The sequence below is a fragment of the Coregonus clupeaformis genome, chromosome 37 (genome assembly GCF_020615455.1).
Source record: "Coregonus clupeaformis isolate EN_2021a chromosome 37, ASM2061545v1, whole genome shotgun sequence".
NCBI lineage: Eukaryota > Metazoa > Chordata > Actinopteri > Salmoniformes > Salmonidae > Coregonus > Coregonus clupeaformis.
The window spans coordinates 18,984,690-19,001,753 of NC_059228.1; the positions used below are offsets into that span (position 1 = coordinate 18,984,690).

Consider the following 17,064-nt stretch of genomic DNA (forward strand, 5'->3'; position numbering starts at 1 on the left):
AGAGATATGAAGAGTATGAGTGAAACTAATGTAATTAGACTGTGCTAATACAACCTCTGTCCCGCTTTCTTTCCCCTCTGCAGCCCAAGCCCACTAAGGGGCGCATGCGTATCCACTGCCTGGAGAACGTGGACAAGGCCCTGCAGTTCCTCAAGGAGCAGAGGGTCCATCTGGAGAACATGGGCTCCCACGACATCGTCGACGGCAACCACCGCCTCACCCTCGGCCTCATCTGGACCATCATCCTCCGCTTCCAGGTCAGCTGACGACCCAGTACTCCTCTCTCTCTCCCTCTCTCAATGACGTATCACGCATATGCTGATTATAAAGTGAGAGAGCAAAGTTGGTAAAGGGATTACATTTTTATATATGGTGTCATTTTTTTTTTTTTTTTACAAATCCCACTGAAATCCACTGATTTTAAGTGAATGTCAGTCAAACTATGACAGGAAGTGGTAGTAGGTTGCTTTAGTTTATTTGTATATCGAGAAAGTGCTGAGAGGTGGTGTTTATGTACCTGTCACACAATGCAGGTGGGTGCATTCCAGTGTGTGTGTGTGCACATTTTTTCTATGTGTGCTTGAGGTGTGTGTGTGTCAGCTTATGTGCGTATAGTGGTTATATCAGTCTCGGTGTCCTGATGATGGCTGGCGTTGTGTGACCATTGTTATTCTTTGGCATGTGCTTGACAGATCCAGGACATCAGAGTGGAGACTGAGGACAACAAGGAGAAGAAGTCTGCTAAAGATGCCCTGCTGCTCTGGTGCCAGATGAAGACCGCAGGGTGAGTGACCACAGCACCAGCAGCCTTAGGCCTACTCTACTATAGCGCACAGTCAACAGAATAATCCAGGTCAACACATTATGGTCAACAGATTGTGATCGAAAATACCAACAACATCAAGGGTATATGTGAAAACATATATAGAACATTCTGGCCTAGCCCAGTATACACTGAGTGTACAAAACATTAGGAACACCTTCCTAATATTGAGTTGTACGCCCTTTTGCCCTCAGGACAGCCTCAATTCGTCGGGGCATGGACTACAAGGTGTCGAAAGCGTTCCACAGGGATGCTGGCCCATGTTGACTCCAATGCTTCCCACAGTTGTGTCAAGTTGGCTGGATGTCTTTTGGTGGTGGACCATTCTTGATACAGACGGGCAACTGTTGAGTGTGGAAAACCCAGCAGCGTTGCAGTTTTTGACACACTCAAACCGGTGTGCCTGGCACCTACTACCATACCCCGTTCAAAGGCACTTAAATCTCACCCTTTGAATGGCACACATACACAATCCATGTCTCAAGGCTTAAAAATCCTTCTTTAACCTGTCTCCTCCCCTTCATCTGCACTGATTGAAGTGGATTTAACAGGTGACATCAATAAGGGATCATAATTTTCACCTGGATTCACAATGTACAGTGCCTTCAGAAAGTATTCACACCCCTTGACCTTTTCAACGTTTTGTGTTACTGCCTGAATTTAAAATGGATTAAATCGAGATTTCTTGTCACTGGCCTACACACAATACCCCATAATGTCAAAGTGGAATTATGTTATTAGCAATGTTTACAAATTAATTATAAATGAAAAGCTGAAATGTCTTCAGTCAATAAGTATTCAACCCCTTTGTTATGCCAAGCCTAAATAATTTCAGGAGTAAACATTTGCTTAAGTCATATAATAAGTTGCATGGACTCACTGTGTGCAATAATAGTGTTTTAATATTATTTTTCAATGACTACCTCATCTCTATACCCCACACAATTATCTGTAAGGTCCCTCAGTCGAGAGGTGAATTTCAAACACTGATTCAACTACAAAGACCAGGGAGGTTTTCCAATGCCTCGCAAAGAAGGGCACCTATTGGTAGATGGGTAAAAATACAAAAAGCAGACATTGAATATCCCTTTGAGCATGTCGAAGTTATTAATTACACTTTGGATGGTGTATCAATACATCCAGTCACTACAAAGATATAGGTGTCCTTCCTAACTCAATTGCCGGAGAGGAAGGAAACCGCTCAGAGGTTTCAGCATGAGACCAATGGTGACTTTAAAACAGCTACAGAGTTTAATGGCTGTGATAGGAGAAAACAGAGGATGGATAAAAAACATTGCAGTTACTCCACAATACTAACCTAATTGACATAGTGAAAAGAAGGAATCCAGTACAGAATAAAAATATTCCAAAACATGCATCCTGTTTGCAACAAGGCACTAAAGTAATACTGCAAAAAAGTGTTATGTTTGGGGCTAATCCAATACAACACATTACTTTGTACCACTCTCCATATTTTCAAGCATAGTGGTGGCTGCATCATGTTATGGGTATGCTTGTAATCGTTAAGGACTTTGGAGTTTTTCAGGATAAGAAATAAACTGAATGGAGCTAAGCACCGGCAAAATCCTAGAGGAATACTTGGTTCCGGCTGCTTTCCACCAGACACTGGGAGATGAATTCACCTTTCACCAGGACAATAACCTAAAACACAAGGTCTACACTGGAGTTGCTTACCAAGAAGACAGTGAATGAGTGGCCGAGTTAGTTTTGACTTAAATCTGCTTGAAAATCTATTGCAAGACCTGAAAATGGTTGTCTAGCAATGATCAACAACCAATTTGACAGAGTTTTAAGAATTTAAAAAAGAAAAATCGGCAAATGTTGCACAATCCAGGTGTGGAAAGCTCTTAGAGACTTACCCAGGAAGACTTACAGCTTTAATCGCTGCCAAAGGTGATTCTAATATGTATTGACTTAGGTTTGTGAATATTTAAGTAAATTAGATTTCTGTATTTTATGTTCAATAAAACATAATTTTTTTCTAAAAGCATGTTTTCACTTTATCATTATGGGGTAATGTGTGTAGATGGATAAGAAAATAAATATATTTAATCAATTTTGATTTCAGGATGTAACACAACAAAATGTAGAATAAGTCAAGGGGTATGAATACTTTCTGAAGGCACTGTAAATGGGTAAGTCGCAGCAGTCTCAGGAATCACATGGCCTTGAATGAAACGCCTAGTATCAGTGATATTTCATAATCAATGCTGTGTTTAACAAAATTGATTTGACTAAAAAGGATCTGAAGAGGAGCACAGGGAGGAGAACTGATGAGGGTGTCACATCTGACATCACAGACTAAATGCCAGCTGCAGCATGAACAGCCCCGGGCTACATACTTTAATAAGTCAATTCACTCATCAACAAAGCCAACACTGCTAAACGTCCAGCTTCAAATAGAATAATCACTTTAGTAAAACAAATGTTTAATAAAGAAAGGCATTGTGTTTAGAGTCAAAAGCGATACTTTTTTTTTTAGCCATCTGTTTCACTGAAGAGGGAATCAGAGGCTGGAGATTTTATGTAATTAATACATATTCTTCAAAAGCATTCCACAGGGATGCTGGCCCATGTTGACTCCAATGCTTTCCACAGTTGTGTCAAGTTGGCTGGATGTCCTTTGGGTGGTGGACCATTCTTGATACACACGGGAAACTGTTGAGCGTGAAAAACCCAGCAGCGTTGCAGTTCTTGACATAAACTGATATGCCTGGCACCTACTACCATACCCTGTTCAAAGGCACTTAACTATTTGGCCTTGCCCATTCACCCTCTGAATGGCACACTTACACAATCCATGTCTCAATTATTTAAAGGCTTAAATATCTTTCTTTAACCTGTCTCCTCCCCTTCATCTACACTGATTTTGAAGTGGATTTAACAAGTGACATCATAGCTTTCACCTGGATTCACTTGGTCAGTCTGTCATGGAAAGAGCAGGTGTTCTTAATGTTTTGTACACTCAGTTTATGTTTTTATATCTGTTTTCCAGATATCCCAACGTGAACATTCACAACTTCAGCACCAGCTGGAGAGATGGCATGGCCTTCAACGCCATTCTCCACAAACACAGACCTGACCTGATAGACTTTGACAAGCTAAAGAAGTCCAACGCCCACCACAACTTGCAGAATGCCTTCAACCTGGCAGAGCAACACCTGGGCATCCACAAGCTATTGGATGTAGAGGGTTAGTACAGAGAGCACACACACGCAAACACAGACACGCATACATGCACACACGAACACACACACGAATACATGCACACACGAACACACACATACTTAACTTGCATTACACACTCAGAATATAGTCATCGGCGCATGACTCTGAACTGTTGTACATAATCATGGAATACCATAGTCTGGCGGGAAACAACATGCAGTTTACAGGAGGAGGAGGAGGATGCTTAAGCTGCTGTAACATACTGTACTCTAGCCCTGCCTCTTTTGCACCTGTCAGTGTTTTAGACCATTATGACAGTACATTAATACCCAGGCATTTTCACCTGACCTAATTATGCTCTTACAGTATGCCTGTATGAATACATGAAAACCTGACAACTGTTACTACTGGATACCGCTTACAGAAACCACTTCATGGGTAGTTTGACAGGCCGTTACTTCTGGGTCTCACGTTAATGTCGTTCACCGGGTAGCTGACAGCCCCATTATAGGAGGGACACAAGTACAAACAGAAAGGCACATTCACCGCTGGAGCGTGACAGAGTAATGGCTGTCTTAAATGCCCAGTGCATATGTTTTTATCTCAATATCAAATCATTTCTGGGTAAAAAATGTACTACCTTCCTGTGATTTGTTTTTTAATAAAACAATAAAATAAAATAAAAGCTTCTTAGCAAAGAACAATTTCTCAAGCAAAAATTGTTAGGACTGTCTGGGAGTGGTCTCAAGTGGGGAGGGAAAAACTGAAAACTAGCTGTTATTGGCGGAGAGGTTTGGAACTCTCTTTCTTATTGGTCTATTAATTAATTTACCACCTGGTGATGTCACCAGGAAGGCCAAAACTCCATCCCACCAAAACCGGCAGACATTTTCAGGCAGTCTTTTCAAACAGCTCTTACACTGAAAGGGCATTATCCTAATTTTCACAATTTCACAGTATTATTCCAACCTCATAGTGTGGAAATATATAATAGGAAATCCCGTTTTTGACTGCACAGGGCCATTAAATATTTAATAAGCGGTGGATTTGAGATCTCAGCATGTCTTCTCAGAGGCCTGCAGTGAGGGGAACAAAGCGACCGAGGCGTGAGAACGCTCCCGACTATTGTTCTGATGGAAAATAGCCCCTCTACTCCAACCGCCTCCCTCCTAAAACAAATAAATGCAATTTTTTTCCGGCAAGCAGCGCGGAAGCCAAGCCCTCTGTTGATGTCTGTAGATTAGGGAAACATGGAAGAGTCAAAGCTGTTTTTGTCTGACTCTTATTGTGTGTGTGTGTGTGTGTGTGTGTGTGTGTACAGATATCAGCGTGGACCACCCGGATGAGAAGTCCATCATCACCTATGTTGTGACCTACTACCACTACTTCTCCAAGATGAAGGCTCTGAAGGTGGAGGGCAAACGTATTGGGAAGGTGAGGGGTCAGAGTTCACATGTCCCCAACCTGGATCACAAGAGAGCAAAGTCTCATGTCCTGTACTTCTCCAAGCACACTCATTCCCTTAGATACGCTATGCATATTTCCCACTGACGTAGCACAACCAGTATACAATGTATGTACTGTTATACTGATTCACCACCTTCATCTCCCAGGTGCTGGACAATGCCATTGAGACAGATAACATGGTTCAGAAATATGAGAGTCTGGCCTCTGACCTCTTGGAATGGATTGAACAGACCATCATCATCCTCAACAACCGCAAGTTTGCCAACTCCTTAGTGGGGGTGCAGCAACAGCTTCAGGCCTTCAACACCTACCGCACCGTGGAAAAACCCCCCAAGTGAGACACACTCTCACACACACACACACACTTAAATGCACATGCACAAACACGTCAGATTTCAAATATTGTCTTACACCATGTCCTCTACCTACCTCACAAATTTCCCACACGCCTCATACCAGCAGCTTGACTTGTCATTTACTGTAACATTACAGTCTGTTCCCAGAATTGACTCACCATGGACAAAACTGAAACGATCAGGGATTCTAGATGAGTGTAACCCTTATTAAATGTCTGCACTTGTATCAGATTCATAGCTGGAATTTCACAGTGTGAACTAACGCCTCTTGGTTCTGAGAGGTAACTTCAAAGAAAAGACAAACCCACACATTGCTATGCTAGTATCGCTTTTTTTAAATTCAAGCTTCATGTCGGCCTCTTGGCCTGCAGGTTGACGTTTATTGTCTTGAATCTTGTCTTGGAGGCAGCACTGAGCGATTTCCGCTAGATGAGCAAGCTGCAAAGTTAAAATTGGTTATATTGTAAAAATTCATGAAAACAAAAAGCTTTTCCGTCTTAATTTAAGGTTAGGATTAGGCATTAAGGTTGGCAGTGTGGTTAAGGTTAGGGTTAGGTTTAAAATCAGATTTTATGACTTTGTGGCTGTGCCAGCTAGTGACCACTGCAGAGCTGCCTCCAGAACAAGATTAATGACGAAAAACGCTAACCTGCTCTTGGCCTTGGCCTTCCTCAAAGCTTTTTTCAGAATTAAATTAGTTAATTCTGAGAAGTGGCTAAAAGCAATGCTTTCTCAGACAAATGTTTCAGCCTGTTGAAAATGACACTGGCACCATTTCTACAGAGGCAACAATGTCACCCTTACTGCTGACAAAATATATGTTATTCTCTGGCCTACTGGCAGGAAATGGAGCATATTTTTTTGTTGATAGCTGGAGTTGCATGGGTCAAGGCAAAAGCCACCAGCCTTTAGAGTGGAATTAGGCTAATCTCCGCGTCTCCCCTCAGTAGGTTTACACTCAACATTACAATTATGTTATTCTCTTTGTGTTTCTGTCAGGTTCACAGAGAAGGGCAACCTGGAGGTTCTCCTCTTCACCATTCAAAGTAAGATGAGGGCCAACAATCAGAAGGTCTATATGCCACGGGACGGCAAACTCATCTCAGACATCAACAAGGTGAGACCTAGTGCTCCTTAATAAAGAACATGCTTATCTCAATGGCCTGGCCAAAACAAACACTCAGGAACCCTTGTGTCCTCGATTAGGTTAGAATGGATTAAGCTGATCGACAGAGGGTTAAAGTAGATTTAATGGATAGACATGGTGGTTTCGGTGAGTTTAGTATAGTTAATGAGAGGAAGATTTACTTTGCTTTGGGGGATTGTACAGTTGCTAGGTGGGTTTAGTTGCTAGGTGGGTTTAGTTGCTAGGTGGGTTTAGTTGCTTGGTGGGTTTAGTTTTTTGACAGTGTGTTAAGACCATAAGTCAAGTTAAAACAGGTTTAGTACAGTAGATGGATTAGGTCCATAGAGTTCTGTACGGTGCACCTGTGTGACCGTTACTCGACCGTGTGTGTGTCAGGCCTGGGAGAGGCTGGAGAAGTCAGAGCATGAGAGGGAGCTGGCGCTGAGGACGGAGCTGATTCGTCAGGAGAAACTGGAGCAGCTGGCACGCCGCTTCGACCGCAAGGCCGCCATGAGAGAGACCTGGCTGAGTGAGAACCAACGGCTCGTCTCGCAGGTAACACACACACACTCACAAAAAACACACATTCATTGATACACACACACTGGTGGTAGACTCTAACAATGACACCACTCCTACTCTACATTGTCTACTTGAACTGTATTGGTTCATAGCCATCATCCGCTCTGGTCATGGTAATGGACAATGAAGTCATTTACTTCCCTGTCTCATCCTGATGATGTTCACCAATTTAATATCTCTCTGGTAGTTCTATACAGACCCATTTAATATCTCCCTGGTAGTTTTACAGTGAGGGGAAAAAAGTAATTGATCCCCTGCTGATTTTGTACGTTTGCCCACTGAAAAATACATGATCAGTGTATACTTTTAATGGTAGGTTTATTTGAACAGTGAGAGATAGAATAACAACAACAAAATCCAGAAAAAAGCATGTCAAAAATGTTAGAAATTGATTTGCATTTTAATGAGGGAAATAAGTATTTGACCCCCTCTCAATCAGAAAGATTTCTGGCTCCCAGGTGTCTTTTTATACAGGTAACGAGCTGAGATTAGGAGCACACTCTTAAATGGAGTGTTACCTGTATAAAAGACACATGTCCACAGAAGCAATCAATCAATCAGATTCCAAACTCTCCACCATGGCCAAGACCAAAGAGCTCTCCAAGAATGTCAGGGACAAGATTGTAGACCTACACAAGGCTGGAATGGGCTACAAGACCATCGCCAAGCAGCTTGGTGAGAAGGTGACAACAGTTGGTGCGATTATTCGCAAATGGAAGAAACACAAAAGAACTGTCAATCTCCCTCGGCCTGGGGCTCCATGCAAGATCTCACCTCGTGGAGTTGCAATGATCATGAGAACGGTGAGGAATCAGCCCAGAACTACATGGGAGGATCTTGTCAATGATCTCAAGGCAGCTGGGACCATAGTCACCAAGAAAATAATTGGTAACACACTACGCCGTGAAGGACTGAAATCCTGCAGCGCCCGCAAGGTCCCCCTGCTCAAGAAAGCACATATACAGGGCCGTCTGAAGTTTGCCAATGAACATCTGAATGATTCAGAGGAGAACTGGGTGAAAGTGTTGTGGTCAGATGAGACCAAAATCGAGCTCTTTGGCATCATCTCAACTCGCCGTGTTTGGAGGAGGTTGAATGCTGCCTATGACCCCAAGAACACCATCCCCACTGTCAAACATGGAGGTGGAAACATTATGCTTTGGGGGTGTTTTTCTGCTAAGGGGACAGGACAACTTCACCGCATCAAAGGGACGATGGACGGGGCCATGTACCGTCAGATCTCGGGTGAGAACCTCCTTCCCTCAGCCAGGGCATTGAAAATGGGTCGTGGATGGGTATTCCAGCATGACAATGACCCAAAACACATGGCCAAGGCAACAAAGGAGTGGCTCAATAAGAAGCACATTAAGGTCCTGGAGTGGGCTAGCCAGTCTCCAGACCTTAATCCCATAGAAAATCTGTGGAGGGAGCTGAAGTTTCGAGTTCCCAAACGTCAGCCTCGAAACCTTAATGACTTGGAGAAGATCTGCAAAGAGGAGTGGGACAAAATTCCTCCTGAGATGTGTGCAAACCTGGTGGCCAACTACAAGAAATGTCTGACCTCTGATTGCCAACAAGGGTTTTGCCACCAAGTACTAAGTCATGTTTTGCAGAGGGGTCAAATACTTATTTCCCTCATTAAAATGCAAATACATTTATAACATTTTTGACATGCGTTTTTCTGGATTTTTTAGTTGTTATTCTGTCTCTCACTGTTCAAATAAACCTACCATTAAAATTATAGACTGATCATGTCTTTGTCAGTGGGCAAACATACAAAATCAGCAGGGGATCAAATACTTTTTTCCCTCACTGTATACAGACACATTTAATATCTCCCTGGTAGTTCTATACAGTTAGATACAAACCCATAACTCTCCTCACTCCTTTCTCTCCCCCTCTTCCTCCCTCCCTCCGTTAGGACAACTTTGGCTTCGACCTGCAAGCAGTGGAGGCCGCCACCAAGAAGCACGAGGCCATCGAGACGGACATCGGCGCCTACGAGGAGCGTGTGCAGGCTGTGCTCTCTGTGGCCAAGGAGCTGGAGGCGGAGAACTACCACGACATCAAGCGTGTGACGGCAAGGAAGGACAACGTGCTGCGTCTGTGGGAGTACCTGCTGGAGCTGCTGAAGGCCCGGCGCACCCGTCTGGAGATGAACCTGGGCCTGCAGAGGGTCTTCCAAGAGATGCTCCACATCATGGACTGGATGGACGAGATGAAGGTGAGGAAGATGGTGGTGGTGATGATGATGATGGTGGGGATTGAGGGACAGATTGGGGACACTGTGGTTGGATGGTGGAGTAAGAATTGTCTTGATACTCTGTCACAGTTTGTGATGTACGAGCAAGTATCTTTGGCTCAGTTACATTGCCCACTATTGACCCCAGTGACCTGTGACCTTCCTGACACGGTTGCTGTGCCCTGTATCTTCAGATGCTGCTGCTGTCCCAGGACTACGGGAAACACCTGCTGGGAGTGGAGGACCTGCTGCAGAAGCATGCTCTGGTGGAGGCTGATATCGCCATCCAAGCCGACCGTGTCAAAGCCGTCAACAACAACGCTCAGAAGTTCGCCATCGACGCAGAGGGTGAGTCACGTGCTGGGATTATTCCGTTTTGGGTGGTAGGTGATTCTTTTTACTCTCTCTGTGGGTGATGTTTGTAGGCTATATTTAGATGGAGCGTAAAAGCAGGAGAGATTAGAGATGAATTGTATCCTGAAGGGGATAGCTATACACTGAGTGTACAAAACTATATGAACACCTGCTCTTTCCATGACATAGACTGACCAGGTGAATCCAGGTGCAACCTATGATCCCTTATTGATGTCACTCGTTAAATCCACTTCAATCAGTGTAGATAAAGGGGAGGAGAACGGTTAAAGAAGGATGTTTAAGCCTTGAGACAATTGCGTATGTGTGCCATTCAGAGGGTGACTGTGCAAGACAAAATATTTAAGTGCCTTTGAACGGGGTATGGTAGTAGGTGCCAGACGCACCGTTTTGTGTCAAGAACTGCAACGCTGCTGGGTTTTTCACGCTCAACAGTTTCCCGTGTGTATCAAGAATGGTCCACCACCCAAAGGACATCCAGCCAACTGTGGGAAGCATTGGCTTCAACATGGGCCAGCATTCCTGTGGACTGCTTTCTACACCTTGTAGAGTCCATGCCCCAATGAATTTGGGCTGTTCTGAGGGCAAAAGGGGTGCAACTCAATATTATGAAGGTGTACTTAATGTTTTGTACACTGAGTATATTGTCCTATTGTAGAATCCAAGCCAATGCTGCCACCTGTCATAAAAATAAGTCCTTGATCTTTGTCAGGTATATACAATGAGGGGAAAAAGTATTTGATCCCCTGCTGATTTTGTATGTTTGCCCACTGACAAAGAAATGATCAGTCTATAATTTTAATGGTAGGTTTATTTGAACAGTGAGAGACAGAATAACAACAAAAAAATCCAGAAAAACGCATGTAAAAAATGTTATAAATTGATTTGCGTTTTAATGAGGGAAATAAGTATTTGACCCCCTCTCAATCAGAAAGATTTCTGGCTCCCAGGTGTCTTTTATACAGGTAACGAGCTGAGATTAGGAGCAAACTCTTAAAGGGAGTGCTCCTAATGTCAGCTTGTTACCTGTATAAAAGACACCTTTCCACAGAAGCAATCAATCAATCAGATTCCAAACTCTCCACCATGGCCAAGACCAAAGAGCTCTCCAAGGATGTCAGGGACAAGATTGTAGACCTACACAAGGCTGGAATGGGCAACAAGACCATTGCCAAGCAGCTTGGTGAGAAGGTGACAACAGTTGGTGCGATTATTCGCAAATGGAAGAAACACAAAAGCACTGTCAATCTCCCTCGGCCTGGGGCTCCATGCAAGATCTCACCTCGTGGAGTTGCAATGATCATGAGAACGGTGAGGAATCAGCCCAGAACTACACGGGAGGATCTTGTCAATGATCTCAAGGCAGCTGGGACCATAGTCACCAAGAAAACAATTGGTAACACACTACGCCGTGAAGGACTGAAATCCTGCAGCGCCCGCAAGGTCCCCCTGCTCAAGAAAGCACATATACAGGCCCGTCTGAAGTTTGCCAATGAACATCTGAATGATTCAGAGGAGAACTGGGTGAAAGTGTTGTGGTCATAGGAGGAATGCTGCCTATGACCCCAAGAACACCATCCCCACTGTCAAACATGGAGGTGGAAACATTATGCTTTGGGGGTGTTTTTCTGCTAAGGGGACAGGACAACTTCACCGCATCAAAGGGACGATGGACGGGGCCATGTCCCGTCAAATCTTCCCTCAGCCAGGGCATTGAAAATGGGTCGTGGATGGGTATTCCAGCATGACAATGACCCAAAACACACGGCCAAGGCAACAAAGGAGTGGCTCAAGAAGAAGCACATTAAGGTCCTGGAGTGGCCTAGCCAGTCTCCAGACCTTAATCCCATAGAAAATCTGTGGAGAGAGCTGAAGGTTTGAGTTGCCAAACGTCAGCCTCAAAACCTTAATGACTTGGAGAAGATCTGCAAAGAGGAGTGGGACAAAATCCCTCCTGAGATGTGTGCAAACCTGGTGGCCAACTACAAGAAACGTCTGACCTCTGTGATTGCCAAGTCATGTTTTGCAGAGGGGTCAAATACTTATTTCCCTCATTAAAATGCAAAAACATTTATAACATTTTTGACATGCGTTTTTCTGGATTTTTTAGTTGTTATTCTGTCTCTCACTGTTCAAATAAACCTACCATTAAAATTATAGACTGATCATGTCTTTGTCAGTGGGCAAACGTACAAAATCAGCAGGGGATCAAATACTTTTTTCCCTCACTGTAAGCTTGTATTCTCAGTTTACATGATAGAGGTGTTCTGCGTGTGACATGTTCCTATCCCCCCTTGTAGGCTACAAGCCCTGTGACCCCCAGGTGATCCGGGACCGCGTGGCCCACATGGAGTTCTGCTACGCAGAGCTGAGCCAACTGGCCGCCGAGCGCTGTGCCCGCCTGGAGGAGTCCCGCCGCCTCTGGAAGTTCTTCTGGGAGATGGCCGAGGAGGAGGGCTGGATCCGGGAGAAGGAACAGATCTTGTCCTCGGAGGACTGTGGCAAGGACCTGACGGGCGCCGTGCGCCTGGTGAGCCAGCACCGCGCCTTCGAGGACGAGATGAGCGGCCGCGCCAGCCACTTGCAGCAGACCATCAGGCAGGGAGAGGAGCTGGTGGCCGCAGACCACTTCGGAGCTGACAAGATCCGCGAACGCATCCAAGACATCCAGGAGCAGTGGGCGGCCCTGGAGGGGCTGTCTGCAGTCAGGAAGGCCCAGCTGGAGGAGGCCTGCAACCTGCACCAGTTCCAGGCTGACGCCGATGACATCGACACCTGGATGCTGGATGTTCTCCGTATCGTGTCCAGTGCCGACGTGGGCCACGACGAGTTCTCCACCCAGGCCCTGGTCAAGAAGCACAAGGACGTGGCCGAGGAGATCACCAGCTACCGACCAGTCATCGACGCCCTGCACGAGCAGTCCAAAACCCTACCCAAGGAGCAGACTGGCTCAGAGGAGGTGCAGGGGCGCCTGGCAGGCATCGAGGAGCGCTACAAGGAGGTGGCTGAGCTGACCCGGCTGAGGAAGCAGGCCCTGCAGGATGCCCTGGCCCTCTACAAGATGTTCAGCGAGGCGGACGCCTGCGAGGTGTGGATCGATGAGAAGGAGCAGTGGCTCAACAGCATGGAGATACCAGAGAAACTGGAGGATCTGGAAGTGGTTCAGCACAGGTAAAGAAACCCAGCCTAACCATGCTTATCCAGTTCAGATGCATTATGTCAGTTGATCAATTTGGAGATCTGTTGTTGTCATTTCAAGACAACCCTTTCTCTTGAGGCAGACTTGAGACATACAGTACCAGTCAAAGGTTTGGACACACCTACTCATTCAAGGGTTTTTCTTTATTTTTACAATTTTTTACATTGTAGAATAATAGTGAAGACATCAAAAAGAGTGAAAAGCTGTCATCAAGGCAAAGGGTGGCTATTTGAAGAATCTCAAATATGTAAAATATATTTTGATTTGTTTAACACCTTTATAGTTACTACACAATTCCATATGTGTTATTTCATAGTTTTGATGTCTTCACCATTATTCTACAATGTAGAAAATAGTAAAAATAAAGAAAAACCCTTGAATGAGTAGGTGTGTCCAAGCTTTTGACTGGTACTGTAGAACTTCCACAGTGAGACCACTGTGCCAAGGAAATGAGTTGTCAGACTCAGAATATCTCCCATCGTGTTTTCAATAACTTTGAATGTCTGTCACAGCTAGAATTACATGAATGTTCTCCCGTCGGTTTGACTGGCCATTGGAATGTAGCACAATGGAAGGGATGTGTGAAACAAACACTTTTTTTGCAAGCTAGGGTGGGCCGCTAGTGCAAGGTGTGGGAACTAGAATCCTATAATTCACTTTCCACTTAGCAACAGAGCCCACAATGTTTTAAAGCCAAATCATTGTAAAGTCCCACACTGAGAAGAAACAGGCCATGTCCTCAGTTAGCTTAGTGTTTTGGACAGCAGTTCAATGGATTGTTTACTCTAACGTGTCTCTGGTCTGAAATGATCTCTCCCCCTCCACACTGTTTACTCAATGTCCACCGCATGGAACCATTCCAGACTCCTGTTTCATTGGCTTTGCTTCTATGTGATACACTGACAGCTGAAACATGGCATTACAGTTTAACTGGAAACAAAGCATGTTAACAGGGTTAACATTAAGATCACATTGTTTCCATATGCTTATGTACAGTACACTCATTCCTCCTCCCCCTATTCTACCCCCGTCTCTACCTCCTCCTCCCCCTCTCTACCCCTCTCTCTATTTCCATCTCCCCCTCTCTACCCCCTCTCTCTATTTCCATCTCCCCCTCTCTACCTCACCCTCTCTCTACCTCCTCCTCCTCCCCCTCCACCCCTCTCTCTCTCTACCTCCTCCTCCCCCTCTCTACCCCCCTCTCTCTACCTCCACCTCCCCTTCTATTTGTACCCCCTCTTCCCCTGCAGGTTTGAGAGTCTGGAGCCAGAGATGAACAACCAAGCATCCCGCGTTGCCGTGGTAAACCAGATTGCTAGGCAACTAATCCACAGTGGTCACCCCAGTGAGAAGGAGATCAAAGCCCAACAGGACAAACTCAACACCAGGTAGCGTAACATCCTACATCAATCTCAACACCAACTACAGTTAACCTCCGTTAATAACCTCTAGTGGAAATGCACTGTCCCCTGACTGTGTGTGTTTCTACGTCGCTCTAGATGGAGTCAGTTCCGTGACCTAGTTGACCTGAAGAAAGACTCCCTCAACTCAGCTCTGGGCGTGCAGAACTATCACCTGGAGTGCAATGAGACCAAGTCATGGATTCGCGAGAAGGCCAAGGTGATCGAGTCCACCCAGGAGCTGGGCAACGACCTTGCCGGGGTCATGGCCCTACAGCGCAAACTCACCGGCATGGAGCGTGACCTGGCCGCCATCGAGGACAAGCTGGGAGAACTGGGGAAGGAGGGGGAGTGCCTCGCAAACGAGCACCCTGACCAGGCCCAGGGCATCATGGGTCGTCTGGGGGAGATCACAGGGGTGTGGGATGAGATGAAGGGCACCCTGAAGAACCGCGAGGAGTCCCTGGGCGAGGCCAGCAAGCTGCAGCAGTTCCTCCGGGAGCTGGATGACTTCCAGTCATGGCTGTCCAAGACCCAGACGGCCATCGCCTCAGAGGACATGCCCAACACGCTTGCCGAGGCCGAGAAGCTGCTGGCGCAGCACGAGGGCATCAAGAACGAGATCCGCAACTACGAGGAGGACTACCAGAAGATGAGGGACATGGGCGAGATGGTGACCCAGGGCCAGACGGACGCCCAGTACATGTTCCTGAGGCAGAGGCTGCAGGCCCTGGACACGGGCTGGAACGAGCTGCAGAAGATGTGGGAGAACCGTCAGAACCTGTTGTCCCAGTCCCATGCCCACCAGCTGTTCCTCAGGGACACCAAGCAGGCTGAGGCCTTCCTCAACAACCAGGTAACATCACATTACACACTTCTATAGGGCTGACCCTACTTAGTCGACTGGTCAATTGTTTGGTCGATAGGTTGTTGGTCGACCGAGATTTCTTTAGTCAAGCAGTAGCAAAAAAATAAAATAATTCATGGTGTACAAAACAGTCTGATTTGCGCCTGTCTGAGTGGACTAATCCATTGAGGGGCCGTGGGGATGGCACAGTCCTTCATTCTAAGATGTGCTACTGAAATTGTATATGGTTATATTACATAAGAACAATGGTGCAACACTAATAAAAATATAATTTTATAACAAATACACTTTCTCCCGCAGTCCTAAAACATTAGTGCGATGTTGAATTGGTGCCTTTTCCTAGACCATGTTGCTATTTGCATAATAGCAAAGTTACCCAGCATATTGGTGTTGAGAACAATGCGGCGGAGGCAGAAGTGGATTTAGGAGTTGAGAAAACAGCCCTTGCCTTAATTGTCTAAGAAAAGTTAGGAGTGAGGAAACCCCAACATAATTAGGTCTATAATCAACTGTTTAATGTGCCTGGCTTTATAAATGATCCATACAATTGAAGTCGGAAGTTTACATACACCTTAGCCAAATACATTTAAACTCAGTTTTTTACAATTACTGACATTTAATCCTAGTAAATATTCCCTGTTTTAGGTCAGTTAGGATCACCACTTTATTTTAAGAATGTGAAATGTCAGAATAATAGTAGAGAGAATTATTTATTTCAGCTTTTATTTCTTTCATCACATTCCCAGTGGGTCAGAAGTTTACATACACTCAATTAGTATTTGGTAGCATTGCCTTTAAATTGTTTAACTTGTTTAAATTGTTTAACTTGGGTCAAACGTTTCGGGTAGCCTTCCACAAGCTTCCCACAATAAGTTGGGTGAATTTTGGCCCATGCCTCCTTGCTTGCACACACTTTTTCAGTTTTGCCCACACATTTTCTATGGGATTGAGGTCAGGGCTTTGTGATGGCCACTCCAATACCTTGACTTTGTTGTCCTTAAGCCATTTTGCGACAACTTTGGAAGTATGCTTGGGGTCATTGTCCATTTGGAAGACCCATTTGCGACCAAGCTTTAACTTCCTGACTGATGTCTTGAGATGTTGCTTCAATATATCCACATAATTTTCCTTCCTCATGATGCCATCTATTTTGTGAAGTGCACCAGTCCCTCCTGCAGCAAAGTACCCCCACAGCAACAACAGAAGACTTTCGGTCGATCAAGTTAATTTTTTTGTCGGGGACAGCCCTACACGTCTACCCATCCTATTTGGCACAGACAAATGGCGGTGAGCAGTGAGCAAAATAACATAACATTTTGAATAAATGGGATGGCACAGTGTACAAGGCGAGTTCTTGGTACTGCAACTCTCAATTGCATGGACTGCATCATGCATCACACAGTTAGTGTTTACTTTGGATAAATAATGGCCTCCATGCAA

At 45.1% G+C, this 17,064-nt stretch overlaps 1 protein-coding gene across 2 annotated transcripts in view; it reads left to right on the forward strand.

Annotated features, from left to right (window-relative positions):
- Window positions 1-17,064, forward strand: part of LOC121553365 (spectrin beta chain, non-erythrocytic 1) — a 107,877-nt gene that overhangs the window by 64,770 nt on the left and 26,043 nt on the right. For both annotated transcript variants that reach the window (XM_041866419.2, XM_041866418.1), the window contains 12 exons: window positions 84-257; window positions 693-784; window positions 3,840-4,036; window positions 5,334-5,446; window positions 5,626-5,813; window positions 6,835-6,952; window positions 7,358-7,516; window positions 9,465-9,767; window positions 9,980-10,133; window positions 12,458-13,328; window positions 14,607-14,744; window positions 14,856-15,612. In XM_041866419.2, the coding sequence (XP_041722353.1) occupies window positions 84-257; window positions 693-784; window positions 3,840-4,036; window positions 5,334-5,446; window positions 5,626-5,813; window positions 6,835-6,952; window positions 7,358-7,516; window positions 9,465-9,767; window positions 9,980-10,133; window positions 12,458-13,328; window positions 14,607-14,744; window positions 14,856-15,612 (3,264 nt within the window). The remainder of the gene's footprint in view (window positions 1-83; window positions 258-692; window positions 785-3,839; window positions 4,037-5,333; window positions 5,447-5,625; window positions 5,814-6,834; window positions 6,953-7,357; window positions 7,517-9,464; window positions 9,768-9,979; window positions 10,134-12,457; window positions 13,329-14,606; window positions 14,745-14,855; window positions 15,613-17,064) is intronic.